At 46.2% G+C, this 15,864-nt stretch overlaps 1 protein-coding gene across 3 annotated transcripts in view; it reads right to left on the bottom strand.

The window, feature by feature from the left end:
* Positions 1-15,864, bottom strand: part of usta (uronyl 2-sulfotransferase a) — a 109,892-nt gene that overhangs the window by 52,561 nt on the left and 41,467 nt on the right. For all 3 annotated transcript variants that reach the window (XM_038805273.1, XM_038805274.1, XM_038805265.1), the window contains one exon: positions 9,078-9,231. In XM_038805273.1, the coding sequence (XP_038661201.1) occupies positions 9,078-9,231 (154 nt within the window). The remainder of the gene's footprint in view (positions 1-9,077; positions 9,232-15,864) is intronic.

Raw genomic sequence — 15,864 nt, 5'->3', positions numbered from 1 at the left:
CTGTAGTGGGTCGTATCTCGAACAATGATGAGTCACAATACAGGAGGGAGATAGAGAACCTAGTGGAGTGGTGTAATAACAACAATCTCTCCCTCAATGTCAGCAAAACTAAAGGGCTGGGCTGGGATTCTCCCTACCCGGCGGGGCCCCGGCGTATTGGAGTGGCGTGAACCACTCCGGCGTCGGGCCGCCCCAAAGGTGCGGAATTCTCCGGCGGGCGGGACTGTGCCATGGGGGCACTCTTTTTCTTCTACAGGGAAGAGACCCCTTCCCCTGCGCATGCGCCGGTATGACGTCAGCAGCCGCTGATGCTCCGGCGCATGCATGGACTTACTCCGGCCGGCGAAGTCCTTTCGGCCCCACCTGGTGTGGCGCCAAAGCCGTTCACGGCAGCCGGCGGAGACTCCGCATCAGCAGCCGCTGACGCTCCAGCGCATGCGCAGGGGAGGGGGTCTCTTCCGCCTCTGCCATGGTGAAGACCATGGCGAAGGCGAAAGAAAAAGTGTGCCCTCCACGGCACAGGCCTGCCCGCCGATCGGTGGGCCCCGATCGCGGGCCAGGCCACCATGGGGGCATCCCCCGGGGTCAGATCGCCCCGCGCCCCCCCCAGGACCCCGGAGCCCGCCATCAATCCCGCTGGTAAGAGAGGTGGTTTAATCCACGCCGGCGGGAGAGGCTAGTCAGCGGTGGGACTTTGGCCCATTGCGGGCCGGAGAATTGCCACGGGGGGCCCGCCAACCGGTGCGGCGCGATTCCCGCCCCCGCCGAATCTCGGGGGGTGGGGGGAATTCGGGACACGGCGGGGGTGGGATTGACGCCGGACCCGGGCGATTCTCCGACCCGGCGGGGGGTCAGAGAATCCCGCCCCTGGTCATTGATTTAAGCAAGCAAAGTATCGTACACACCCCGTCTACATCAATGGTGCCTGCCGAGGTGGAGATGGTTGACAGCTTCAAATTCCTATGTGTGCACATCACCAAAGGTCTGTCCTGGTCCACCCACGTCGACGCTACGACCAAGAAAGCACAACAGCGCCTATACTTTCTCAGGAAACTAAGAAAATTCGGCATGTCCACATTGTTTTTACCAACTTGTACAGATGCACAATAGTAAGTATCCTACCTGGCTGCATCACATGGTATGGCAACATTGTCTCTTACCAACTTGTACAGATGCACAATAGAAAGCATCCTACCTGGCTGCATCATATGGTATGGCAACATTGTCTCTTACCAACTTGTACAGATGCACAATAGAAAGCATCCTACCTGGCTGCATCATATGGTATGGCAACTGTTCGGCCAAGACCGTAAAACTAGAGAATCCTGAACATTACGGGGCAGCACGGTAGCATGGTGGTTAGCATAAATGCTTCACAGCTCCAGGGTCCCAGGTTCGGTTCCCGGCTGGGTCACTGTCTGTGCGGAGTCTGCACGTCCTCCCCGTGTGTGCGTGGGTTTCCTTCGGGTGCTCCGGTTTCCTCCCACAGTCCAAAGATGTGCGGGTTAGGTGGATTGGCCAAGCTAAATTGCCCGTAGTGTCCTAAAAAGTAAGGTTAAGGGGGGGGGTTGTTGGGCTACGGGTATAGGGTGGATACGTGGGTTTGAGTAGGGTGATCATTGCTCGGCACAACATCGAGGGCCGAAGGGCCTGTTCTGTGCTGTACTGTTCTATGTTCTATCCAAGTCCAACACAAAAACCCGTCTCCCATCCACTGGCTCTGTCTACACCTCCCACTGCCTGGGGAACACGGGCAGCATAATCAAAGACCCCTCCTACCCAGTTTATTCAGTCTTCCAACTTCTTCCATCAGACAGGAGATACAAAAGTCAGAGAACATGCACTAACAGATTCAAAAACAGCTTCTTCTTCCCAACTGTTACAAGACTCCTGAATGACCCTCTTATAGATTGATCTGATCCCTTCACACATCTTCTCTACTGAGTAGTACTACACTCCTATATGCTTCACCCCATGCCTGTGTCTATGTATTTACATTGTGTATTTATGTTTGCCCTTTGTTTTTTTCATGTACGGAATGATCAGGGGTTGGTTTAGCACAGGGCTAAAAAGCTGGCTTTTAAAGCAGACTAATGCAGGCCAGCAGCAGGGTTCAATTCCCGTACCGGCCTCCCCGAACAGGGGCCGGAATGTGGCGACTGGGAGCTTTTCACAGTAACTTCATTTGAAGCCTACTTGTGACAATAAGCAATATTCATTCATTTTCATCAGTCTGAACTGTACGCAGAACAATACTTTTCACTGTACTTCAGTACACGTGACAATAAACAAATCCAAAATGAAAAACTGTTTCTCTTCCTACTGCTTCCAATTCTAACATTCCCTTTCGATAAACCCAGATCTAGAAGCCTCCTTCCCCGCAACACAGTCACACTTTAACATCTCTGTGACGTGACCATTCTTGCATGTTCCAACACCCCTCTACCACTATCCCATTACACTACACCCAGAAGAGCATTCCCATTATTCCAATACCCTTCAACCCCTTGAGCACCATCTCAACAAAAACATCCCTGCTCCAGCACAGCTGCTCACCTGCAAGCAGGAGCAATTTAAAAAAAAGGCAAGATGTAAAATTCAACCCATAGCTAAACAAAATATTACACCATCGATGTTGCTGACTAAAAATATTCACAAATATGTCACATAATTGAAACCACAAAGTGCAACTAAGCCTTCGACATCATACTTTGGGATAAACTTTTACTTATTTAATCTATCAGTGCACCACAATACCAAAAAGGTTCATGCTGACGTAACAAAAGCAATGTCAAGGATAGAAGCTGAAACGGGAAGATAATTCACAAACAAAAACAGAGTGTAAAAACACTGGTCCAGGTGCACTGCATCGATGCATATTAATAAAGGTAGGGGTGTGATATTAGACGCACTATATACCTTTTTTTAAAAAGGGAACAGTGCCAGAGGACAGATAAACACTTAATGTTAATCCTATCTTTAAAAAAGAAGATAAAATAAGTCTTGCGAACTCTACACTCTTCAGGAATACCTAAGAAGGCGACCATGAACCTCCATGTTAATGTTGTGCCAGAGGCATGGAACATCTTCCTTGGTGGTACATTTACCCACTTTGTAAGGCTCTTTAAAAAGATTGTTTTTTGTCTATTGTGATCTATTTTGCCATCGATCTTTCTAAATCATGATTTCTTATTGTGTGTTGAAGCAATTCCAACTGTCTCTTCTTGATCTTGGTAAGCAGAGTTATTTTCCTATCTGATGTTGCGTTCAGTGGCTTGGTTTGATCATTTGAAAATTTTAGATAATTAGACACTAGGCGGGATTCTCTGTTACCCGACGCCGATATTGTAATTGGCGATGGGGCGGAAAATCCCTTCTGACGTCAAAATAGGGGCGGCACTGGTTTTCAAGTCTGCCCCCTCCGAAATGGCGTCATCGCTATGCGTGCCACACGCTGTTGCAACGACATTGGCGCATCATCAGCAGGCCCTCACTGCGATGCTCCGCCCCCGATGGGCTGAGTTTCCGACCACACAGTTGACGTGTGGTCTGGCGGTCGGGAACCTCCAGAATAGCGGCTGCGGACTGTGTCCAGCGCCGCCTCACTCGGCTGGGATCAGTGCCGCTGGCTGGAGGGCTTCCGCGAGGGCTAGGGGTCTGGTGGGGGGTGGCCTGTGGGGTCGCATTTGGCAGGTCGGGTCCGCGCATGCCCAGCAGCATCTTGTACGGCGCGACCGCTGCAGGTCTTCGACGTGCGCATGCGCGTCCAGGGACCTGGCCATTCTCTGGATGTTTTTGGCGTGGGAGCCGGGGATTTCACCCAGCGCCGCTGCTAGCCCCACTTAGCTGATGAAACAGAGAATCCAGCCCACTGTGTTTAGTTTTAGTAAGATGATGTAGTTAATGGAGGGACCATGAGCTGAAGCAGTCAGGTTTGAGATTGCAGTTTTAAAAATTCAGTTTTAGATTGGGATGTGACCAGAGAAGCAGCTAATCTCAGTACTGTGAGTTTAGATCAGTCTGTGGACAGACTACCAATTTCAGGAACAAACAATTTAGTTAAAGATTTGACTGGGGCCACACCAGACAAGTAGCTGTTGGCGAAATTGTGCACACATCAATGTGCCCACTGCAGCCGATAGGAACTGTGCATTATGTACTTTTAAATATGTAACAAATGAGCAGAATACATTTATGGGAAGCACAAGTAGTCAGATGGGATGCATAGCTCAATACTGATCAGCAACACTTCCTAATCTGAATCTTAACAGTTAAGTTCTTTCCCAGGGCAGAGGAACTAAATTACCCCATAGACAAAAATCAGATTAGAAACCGTATCTCGAGTGGATATTTTCCAGGATTTTTTGGACTAATTTGTTTTCTAATGTCTTGCAGATAGGATGCTACCACAAGATAAAGTGTTTGGCCTGTTTCATAGATTAATGGAGAAACTGACATTTTCATTTGTGAATGTGAAGATGACTAACCGAATAAGGAGAACGTTTATAGGGTAGTTTATGGAGTAGAAATGTAAAGCAGAGAAATGTGTGTGGATATATCATGCAAAGTGTAAAGAGGAAATTTATACCAAATGAAAAACCTTAAAAGAATGAGAAATTTAGGGCTTCATGTATTTAAAACTTTGAAAGTTGGAGGACTTAGATGAAAACAACATGGGTTTTCAGCTTTCAGCAATCAGAGTTGGGAATATTTAGAAGGTAGTACATGGAGTGGATAGATACAAGATGAAATGTAAAGCAGCCAAATGTGAGTTGATATATAGTGGAAATATAAAATTTTAAAAAGGACTCAAAATTCAGCAGTTCATGTACATACATCTTTAAAAGTACAGCAAGTCCTTGTTGAACGTTGCCCCATTTGACATTGTTTCATGTTAACATTGGTAAACTAATGAGACCTGTAATATCTCATTGAGTGTTGCAAGATTTGTTTCAACTTAATTTCCTTTGTGACCGATTGGCACTATTTTGGAGCGACCTCTCTTCGCTCAAGTCACGAGCACCCCTATCTACCTGATCCATCCTCTCGTGATTTGCCTCACCTGAACTTGTGCTTGCGTTCCAGTTCCAGATCCAGATCCAGATCCAATCCAAAGCCAGGGCTCCGATGTTGTGGAAGTGCGAGCCCCGATGGAGCCCAAGTGCTGAGCTGGGGCTGCACCAATCCATTTTTGTCAGAGCATTTTAAAAGGACATGGATTGCAGCAGCCCCAGCTCGGCACTCCTGCAGCAGCCCCAGCTCAGCACTCCTGCAGCAGCCCCAGCTCAGCACTCCTGCAGCGGCCCCAGCTCGGCACTCCTGCAGCGGCCCCAGCTCGGCACTCCTGCAGCAGCCCCAGCTCAGCACTCCTGCAGCAGCCCCAGCTCGGCTCTTCTGCAGCGGCCCCAGCTCGGTCCTCCTGCAGCGGCCCCAGCTCGGCACTCCTGCAGCGGCCCCAGCTCAGCACTCCTGCAGCGGCCCCAGCTCAGCACTCCTGCAGCGGCCCCAGCTCAGCACTCCTGCAGCAGCCCCAGCTCAGGACTCCTGCAGCAGCCCCAGCTCAGCACTCCTGCAGCAGCCCCAGCTCAGCACTCCTGCAGCTGCCCCAGCTCAGGACTCCTGCAGCGGCCCCAGCTCAGCACTCCTGCAGCGGCCCCAGCTCAGCACTCCTGCAGCGGCCCCAGCTCAGCACTCCTGCAGCGGCCCCAGCTCAGCACTCCTGCAGCGGCCCCAGCTCAGCACTCCTGCAGCTGCCCCAGCTCAGGACTCCTGCAGCAGCCCCAGCTCAGGACTCCTGCAGCAGCCCCAGCTCTGCAATCCTGCAGCAGCCCCAGCTCAGCACTCCTGCAGCAGCCCCAGCTCAGCACTCCCGCAGCAGCCCCAGCTCAGCACTCCTGCAGCAGCCCCAGCTCAGCACTCCTGCAGCAGCCCCAGCTCAGCACTCCTGCAGCAGCCCCAGCTCAGCACTCCTGCAGCAGCCCCAGCTCAGCACTCCTGCAGCAACAGGCCTTGCAGTTGCATGACATCAGAACTCCCGATTGGATCTGGATCTTGAACGGGGACACAAGTCCAGGAGAAGGAAGCAATGAGATAGTGGGTCAGGGAGGGAGCGAGTCCTTAACTCAAAGGGGTAGGGAGGGGAACTGTCCACAACTCGGAGGGGTAGGGAAGGGAATTGTCCACAACTCGGAGGTGTAGAGAGGGGATATAAAAGTAAAATAAAGTAACATTTTATTGTCACAAGTAGGCTTATATTAACACTGCAATGAAGTTACAGTGAAAAGACCCTTGTCGCCACATTACGGCACCTATTCGGGTACACAGAGGGAGAATTCAGAATGTCCAAATCACTGAACAGCATGTTTTTCGGGACCTGTAGGAAGAAACCGGAGCACCCAGAGGAAATCCACGTAGACACGGGAAGAATGTGCAGACTCTGCACAGACAGTGACCCAAGCCGAGAATCGAACCTGGGAACCTGGTGCTGTGAAGCAACAGTGCTAACCACTGTGCTGCCATGCTGCCCATGCCACAACTCTGAGGGGCAGGGAGGGGATATGTCCACAACCCGGAGGGGTAGGGAGTGGGTGAGGCCGCAACTTGTGGGATCGGGGATGGGGTGAAGCCACAAGTTGGAGGGTCATGGGGTGAGACCACAAATTCGAGGGTTGGTAGGGGTGGGGGGGTGAAGAAAGAGTATCTGCAGAGACAGCGAGGATCAGGGAATGGGAGGTTTGGGAAGCAGAACCCAGTGGCGAGCAGGAAGTACTGTAAATAGAAAGTTACATCTTTCTTCAAAACAAAATAACTTTAAAATTATTATAGTTATTTCATTTACCAATAAAGAAATTTAGCAATGTAAAATATTGCAACTCAGAGGGCATATCTTTTAATATTTATTGTTTCCTATAAGGTAGGCCCTACAAAATCTAACTACAGTTTTAACATTGATTCCTATGGGAACTGATGTTTCACTTAAAGACACGATTTTTCAGGAATACTCTCCACTTGCGTGAGTGAGTGCAGCTCCAAAAAATAAACTCAAGAAGCTCGACAACATCCAAAATAAGGCAACCCACTTCATTGGCACACCCCTTTCACCTCCTTAAATGTTCAATGTAAGTGAGGACTTACTGCACGAGGACTTCCACTAAAACAAAACAGCTTTCACAAATCAGAGTATAAAGCTGGAGTTATGCTAAGCCTAAACAGATAATTGGTTATACCACAGTTGGAATGCTGTGTCCACATTTCCAACCTTACTTCAGGAAAGATGTGAGCTCAATGGAGAGGGAGTAGACACTTTTCACTATTATTGAAGGAATGAGACGAGTTAGAGGAGAAGTTGGATGTCCCTTCATTAAAATTAAGGATAAGGGATATTTACAGACTGTTCTGAAAGTTTGACTAAGCAAATTCAGCTCCCTGGTTAATGAGACTGTAAATAGTGGGCATTCTTTTAAAATCAAAAGAACAAAGGGTGAGGCTAAGGGATTTGTTACTGCAGAGGGTATTTTTAGTACATAGTAATTTACCAAAAACAGAGGGGTAAAGAGAATTAATAATCATTTATAAAAAGGGGAAAATTTAGGAGAGAATAAAATGCAGTAAGTACCACTTTCAGAGAGCCAACACAGATACTATAGCCGGAATGATCGGCAGTGACGGCATGTTCTCAGCAAACAGAATTTCCAGTCCTTTTTTTGGTAATTTGGTGTTCTCCCAGCACTTGACTCCATTCCATTTCACATCGGTTCTGGCTTAATTTCAGCCTTGCTCTTGCAATGTTTTGCTGGTCATTCAATTCATTAACTTACTTGTTATGACTGGATTGTTTGTTTGTTTGGCTCCCTTGATTTTAGTTCTAATCTTTTAAAAATACTTTTAAATATACTTTTTAATACTAATTATACTAAATATTAACCTCTTCTTTTGTCTTTGTAAGAAATGTTGGATGTTTCCAGGATTTTTTGGTCTCCAATTAAATCTTGTACTTTAACAAGATCCCTTAAACATTCCCTTATCACGATGTCCAACAATTTCCTCACAATCAATGTTTACAATTCATCCATCTGGTACTTGGCAATTTTCGGGAGAATGACCAGAAGCCAGCAAGTCCTGGAAAATATCAGTGAGGAGGCTTCAGTCTCCTGGGGTGAAAATTACCAGTCTTAAATATGTGTGCACACTCATGTTTCTAAAGGATTCCAATGCACTCATTGTTAATCTGTACCTTCATTTTTGACATTTCTCCTCTGTTACTCAACAATTCCATTACCACCGTTTCACATTCACTCTGGCTTGCTCTGCAACTCCTGACAGATGCCCCCCCCCCCCCCCCCCCCCCCCCCTGTCACATCCAAAGCAGGAATATCAGTGTAAAATTATTTAAACTTCACTTTCCCAACTTTAGTCAAGTATAAAATCAAAATACCATGACTGCTGAGCAAGGAAGAGGCTGGGAATTCTGTGGCAAGTAACTCACCTCCTGACCCCACCATAAACACGGTACAAGTCAGGAGTGTGATGGAATGCTCTCCACTTGCTTAGGTGAGTGCAGCTCCAAAAAATAAACTCAAGAAGCTCGACAACATCCAAAATAAGGTAACCCACTTGATTGGCACACCCCTTTCACCTCCTTAAATGTTCACTTGCTCCACCAGCAAAGAACAGTAGCAGCAATGTGTACCATATACAAGATGCACTGCAGCATCCTTTGACAGCAGTTTTATAATCTGTGACCACTACTACTTAGAATACCACAACCTACAAGTTTTCTTTCAAGCCCCACTGACTTGGAACTATATCACCACTATTTCAGTGTTGCTATGTCAAAACGCTGGAACTCCCTCCCTACAACACTTGTAAGTGTACTTACACAACAGGAAAAGTATGGCTTCAAGAAGGCGGCTCACCATCCACTTCTCAATGACATTTTGGGATGGGCGATAAATTCTGGCCTAGCCAGCAATGGCACAATCCATGAAAGCATAAATACAAAATAATGCAGTTGCCGGCACTTGAATTGAAGGAAAATAAATCCTGTGACTTTATTATTTACAAAGGTACAAACTTACTAGGTAGCGTTCCTCATCTTTCATCCCTGGTGTCCGGATTTGATGATTCTGCTCAGACCGCCAATCCCCAAAACGTCGGAAGAAGTAGTTTGAAACAAATCGGTTAATCGGATCCCTGATTATATTGATGTAAACAGGCTGCTGCAATCCAAACCTAAGCGAAGAAATAATTAACCATTGCCTATCAGACACCACCATAAAACGTACAATGCCTTATAGCATCATTCTCAAATGTCAGTAAAACTGCAGCTTCACTTACAGAAAAATATATATTTTTTTAATTTATCCTTTTATGGGACATGGGTATTGCTGCCAAGGCCAACATTTTCTGCCCATTGCTGGCTGCCCTTGAACCGAGTAGCTTGCTAGGCCATTTCAGAGGGCAGTTCAGTTAACCACATTGCTGTGGGTCTGCAGTCACCAGGTAAGTACAGCAGATTTCCTTCTGGACATTAGCAAACCACATTGGTTCTTACAATAGTCAAAGATAATTTCATGCTTACTATATTGATGCTAGCTTTCAATTCCAGAATTGGATTTTTCTACCAGCCGCCATAGCGGGATTTGAACCCATGTCCCCAGAGCATTAGCCTGGCTCTCTGGTTTACTAGTCCAGTGACACTACACTGGAGAGCTGTGACTAGTGGTGTTCCGCAGGGATCTGCGCTGGGACCTATGCTGTTGTAGTATATATAAATGATTTGGAGGAAAATGTAATTGGTCTGATTAGTAAGTTTGCGGACAACACAAAGGAGTTGCGGATAGTGATGAGGATTGTCAGAGGATAGAGCAGGAGACTTGTGCATAGAAATGGCAGATGAAGTTTAATCCAGACAAATGTGAAGTAATGCATTTTGGAAGGTCTAATACAGGTAGGAAGGCAGGGATCTCGGTGTACAGGTCCACAAATCACTGAAAGTGGCAACGCAGGTAGATGGGCAGCACAGTAGCATTGTGGTTAGCACAATTGCTTCACAGCTCCAAGGTCCCAGGTTCGATTCCCGGCTTGGGTCACTATCTGTGCGGAGTCTGCACGTTCTCCCCGTGTGTGCGCGGGTTTCCTCCGGGTGCTCCGGTTTCCTCCCACAGTCCAAAGAGGTGCAGGTTAGGTGGATTGGCCATGCTAAATTGCCCATAGTGTCCAAATTTGCCCTTAGTGTGTTGGGTGGGATTACTGGGTTATGGGGATAGGGTGGGGTTGTGGGCTTGGGTGGGGTGCTCTTTCCAAGAGCCGGTGCAGACTCGATGGGCCGAATGGCCTCTTTCTGCACTGTAAATTCTATGAAAAATAAGGTAGTCAAGAAGGCATATGGCGTGCTTGCTCTCATCGGTCGGGGCATTGAATATAAAAATTGGCAAGTCATGCTGCAGCTATACAGAACCTTAGTTAAGCCAAATTGAATACTGTGTACAATTCTGGTCGCCACACTACCAGAAGGATGTGGTGGCTTTGGAAAGGGTACAGTAGAGGTTTACCAGGATGTTGCCTGGTCTGGAGGGTATTAGCTATGAGGAAAGATTGGATAAACCCAAATTGTTTTCACTGGAACGACGGAGGTTGAGGGGAGACATAATAAAAGTTTACAAAATTCTGAGTGGCATGGACAGAGTGGATAGTCAGAAGTTTTTTCCCAGGGTGGAAAAGTCAGTTATTAGGGGCCATAGGTTTAAGGTGCGAGGGAGAAAGTTTAGAGGAGATGTGCGATATAAGTTTTTTTACACCAGGATGGTGAGTGCCTGGAACTCACTGCCAGAGGAGGGGGTGGAAGCAGGGACAATAGCAATGTTTAAGAGGCGTCTTGACGAATACATGAATTGGATGGGAATGGAGGGATACGCATCCCAGAAGTGCAGAAGGTTTTAGTTTAGACAGGCTTCATGATCGGCGCAGGTGGAGGGTTAAAGAGCCTGTTCCTGTGCTGTACTGTTCTTTGAATATTCAAAGCTATGTTTTTTGAAAGTCACAATTATTTAGGATGGGATTTATTCAGGGCTCAAACATTATGTAGATTTTTGAAACTGAGAGTCCTTCAACAGGTTGGCACCGGTCTTAATTAACCTCCATCGAATGTTGGACAAATTCAATGCAAGTGTCAATATAGAAAAATCAGTTTTTCTAAGATTTGTTGACTTCTTAATATGTTCTCTTTGGCTCGGTAGATTAGAGAGTGATGGATTCAAGCTCAACCCCAGATGTTTGAGTGCTTAATCCAAGCCGACTGTCCTCGTGCAAAACTGATGGATGTCACATTTTCAAAAGTGCTGACTTTGGAGTGAGATGTCAAACCCAAATCAGTCCTCTCAGGCAAATGTAAAAACCCCGTAGCACTATTTGAAGAGAAGGAGGATGCTCTCCATTAGGGTTAACAATATGGAAGTTAATCATGGGGACAGAGTAGTGAGAAAGTTAAACTCGCTGACACAAGCAGTTAAGGTGAATAGCACAGATTTAAGGGGAGAACAAAATGCTGGAAGGCATTTGATAAGGTGCCGCACAGAAGGTTAATACATAAGGTTAGATCACAAGGGGTTGGGACAATGTATTAGCTCGGATAGATGACTGGCTGACGGACAGAAGACAGAGAGTCGGGATAAATTGGTCTTTTTCTGGATGGCAAGGTGTAACTAGTGGGGTGCCACAGGGTTCAGTCCTTGAGCCCCAACTATTTACAATCTATATTAATGACTTGGATGTATGGATAGAAGGTTCTATAGCCACATTTGCAGATCACACTAAAATAGGTGCAATACATTGCAATGAGGAAATAAGAACTGTACAAATGGATATAGATAGATTAGATGAGTGGGCCAAAATGTGGCAGATGGAGTTTAACTGGATAAGTGTGAGGCCATCCATTCTGGTCAGAAAAATGGAAATGCAATTTATTATCTAAACAGGGTGAGACTTCAGGGTGCTCCGGTGAAGGAGGATCTGTGTGTCCTTGTGCATCAGTCACAGAAAACTAGCATACATGTACAGTAGGTAATAAAGAAAGCAAATGCAATGTTGGCATTGATAGCTAAAGGAATAGAGTATAAAGGTAAGGAAGTGTTGTTGCAAAAATACAAGGCTTTGGTGAGACCACACCTGGAGTGTTGTGCACAGTTTAGTCCCCTTATTTGAGGAAAGATGTAGTGGCATTAGAGGCGGTTCAGAGGAGGTTCTCTAGATCAATGCTTTCCCGGGACCCACTTTTGCCAATTGGCCGACCTTCGGGACCCATGCCACGTTTGCTTACCGGGTCTATCCTGAGGCAAGGCAATATTTGCAATGCTAAAATTTTCTTGCCCCAGGCAAGGGAGGGAAAGAAAATTATTTTGTTTTCCTGTGCTGACTGACATCTCTTGCCTTGGTGCTGCCAAAAGATCTGTGTGTAACTCTGAGAAAAAATGTAAAATAACTAACTATTCTGGTTCTCCACCGCCAAAGAAACTTCAACCTCTGTCTCAGTCTAGCTCGGTTATTCACACTTCCCAAGTATGCTGGTCTAATAACCATTGATCAGCCCCATGATGGCCTTTTGCAAAACGGTCCTGGTCATTTACCAGTTGAAGTTTTCTCAGCTTAACAGGATCTCCAAAGAGGATCTACACTCCCTTCCCAGTCTTTCTCCTATTTCAAACCAAACTCCCAGAAAGAAATATTTCCATTCTTTGTTGTGATCCTTTTTGGAGAAAAAAAAGCCCATTGCAAAACTCTCAGGATGAAAAACAAAATGCAAATCAGAAATGCAAGCACGTGTTGGAATTGCACGGAGCAGGTTGACCTGAAACTCCTGAGGAGCAGCAGCTGGGTTCAGTCGCATATTCACCATTTCCCCGCCCTAAGGTGGCACAAGACAATGGAAGCTTCTCATTTGAGTTAATACAGTCAGTGTTCACCTCTGGGAATTATAAAGCAGTGATTTCAACTTCTGTAAGGATGTGTCCAAAATCAGAGAAAACAAATTGTTTTTATGAAACACAGGGACAGCAGGAGGTGAAGGTGCCTCTCACTTTTAAACTTACTCCTCCAGAAGCTTTAGAAAGAACAAGGTGCAGAGATTTTATCTGTGTCTAAGAAAGTCTTGGTCCCGCTTAGCTCACTGAACCTCTGACACAATCAAATTGTCTCTAAGCTCTCTGGAGGTGAACTTCTAAAATTAGGCAAACGCAGGTTTCTGCAGATGCGTTTTCCGGATTGACTTATCCCCAAGACGCGACTTAAATTTTATCCAGTTTCATCATCAATATTACAGATTCAGTGATGTTTGCAAAAGTAAAGGATTACCACTGATACATGACCACATAAATGCTGCTCGTGGAAAAGAATCCCTGATGGGCAGCACGGTAGCATAGTGGTTAGCACAGTTGCTTCACAGCTCCAGGGTCCCAGATTCCCGGCTTGGGTCATTGTCTGTGTGGAGTCTGCACGTCCCCCCCCCGTTCCCCCCCTGTGCGTGGGTTTCCTCCGGGAACTCCGGTTTCCTCCCACAGTCCAAAGATGTGCGAGTTAGGTGGACTGGCTATGCTAAATTGCCCTTAGTGTCCAAAAAGGTTAATTGGGGTTACTGGGTTAAGGAGATGGGGTGGAGGAGATGTGTGCTTGAGTGGGGTGCTCTTTCCAAGGACTGGCGCAGACTCAATGGGCCAAATGGCCTCCTCCTGCACCGGAAATTCTATGAAATACACAAAAAAATGTGCAAGTGCCCGGCGGCTGCTCTCCCTCCAGTCCCTGCTTTCCCGCCCTCCACTGCCAGTCCTGCACTTTACATTCTGGAATAGAGGTCATAGTCTCAGGAGAAGAGGTAGCAAATTTAAAACAGAGGTGAGGCAAAACCACTTCTCTCAAAGGGTTGTGAATCTGTGAAATTCACTACCCTAAAGTGCGGTGGATGCTGGGACAGTGAGTAAATTTAAGGAGCATTTCGGCAGATTTTTAATTAGTAATGGGTTGAAGGGTACGGAAAATGGGCAGCATGCTGGAGTTGAGGCCATGATGAGATCAGCCATAATTGTATTGAACAGGCTCGAGCGGCTAAATTGCCTACTTCTGCTCCAATACTAATATTCTAAGAAATAACTATTCTGTCTAATTTCACCTTCCAGCTCTTGGCCTGTAGCCTTGTAGGTAGAAGCACCTTAAACACTAATCTGATGTTCTTGATTAATAAGGATATCAGTGGTTATGGGGAGAAGTCAGGAGAATTGGGATGAGTAACATATCAGCCATGATCGACTGGCAGAGCAGTCTCGATGGGCCGAATAGCCCAATTCCGCTCCTATATCTTTTAGATTAGGTTAACTTTATAGGGTGAGATGAAGCCAGGTAGGAGACGATGCACATGGAGCATCAACACCAATGATAGACTTTTTGGATTAAATGGCAGTTTCTGTGTTGGGACACCTTGTGTAATTCCTGGCCACAATGATGAATAACTCATCCTATTCAATCAGAACCAAATTCCCTCTCCCTACATGCTGAGAAACAACTCACACCTCATCTAACCTTTCATTCAAAGATAAAGCACCTCCCCCAACCACAAGGCCGAAAAACTACTCTATGTTGGCCCCAATCCTGACCCAGCAGAAGCCAAATGTTCTTTGTTCTTCCTCTTCCATCACAGAGATAGAATTGGACCCTTGGCACAATTCTGCTGCTTGCTGTCACCGAAGATAAGTTATCTGTAGCTCAGTTTTGGCTGGCATTTAATCCTTCACCATTGCTCCTCTACTCACTCCCCGCCTGATCTATTTCCCTTTACTCTCACTATCTACCTTCTGACTCTATCTACCCTTTCCTTCCCTGCCATCTGTGAAGAAGTGGGCTCTGATCTACCATCATATACTCATTCATTGCTTCCTGTTGCTCCCTCTGCTCCTGTCCTATTTTCCTCTTTTTCGCTTTCTAAAATTAATCTCTCCATTCCTAGGCTAGACTGAAATGTTCCCCATCTCTCTCCTTCCTCCTCCTCGCTAGCCTGAACATGCTTGCCCCATTAAGGTCAAGCTTTTTCAATGCTTTCACCTGTTCAAACACTAGACTTATTCTTGATGCCCCATGTACAATGCCAAGGGAGGTCGACTAGCATTCACTATTTAATATTGTGCACAGTTCTGGTCTTCATATTCCAAAAGGTGATAGAGCCAAGACACAAGAATAGAAAGGTTATACCCATCAGGAAAGATAGAACATGTTGGGGCTCTTTTCTTTAGAAAAGAGAGGTCTGAAAGAGTGACCTAAAACTGGTATTTAAAATTAAGGAAGGGTTTGATAAGGTAAATGGGAAAAATATTTCAACATTTTGGGGAATGCAAAGCTAGGGGCCATAACAGAGTATAAGTTAGGATTGTTCTACTTGGAAAAGAAAGATTGAGAGGAGATTTGACAGAAATATTCAAAATCATGAGAGGTCTGGACAGAGTAGAAGGAAGAAACTGGTGGAAGAATAAGAATCAGAGAGCACAGATTCAAGGTAATTGGCTACAGAGGCAATGGTGACACAAGGTAAAACGTGTTCATGCAGCAAGTGGTCAGAATCTGGAATACACTGCCTGATAGTGTGGTGGAAGCAGGATCAATTGAGGCTTTCAAAAGGGAATTGGATCATTATCTGAGGGGGATACATTTGCAGGACTGCAGGGAAAAAGCAAGAGAATAGCACTAGGTCAACTGCTCCTTCAGAGGGCCAGCACCAACAGTGGGCTGAATGGTTACGGCACAGAAGGAGACCATTTAATAAATATAAGGTGGTCACTGATAAAGATTCGATAGAGAATTCAGGAGAAACTTCAAACAAGGAGTGGT

The sequence above is a fragment of the Scyliorhinus canicula genome, chromosome 1, assembly GCF_902713615.1.
Source record: "Scyliorhinus canicula chromosome 1, sScyCan1.1, whole genome shotgun sequence".
Classification (NCBI taxonomy): Eukaryota; Metazoa; Chordata; class Chondrichthyes; order Carcharhiniformes; family Scyliorhinidae; genus Scyliorhinus; species Scyliorhinus canicula.
The sequence above is the reverse complement of the archived record's forward strand: the minus strand, read 5'-3'. Positions and strand labels throughout refer to the sequence as shown.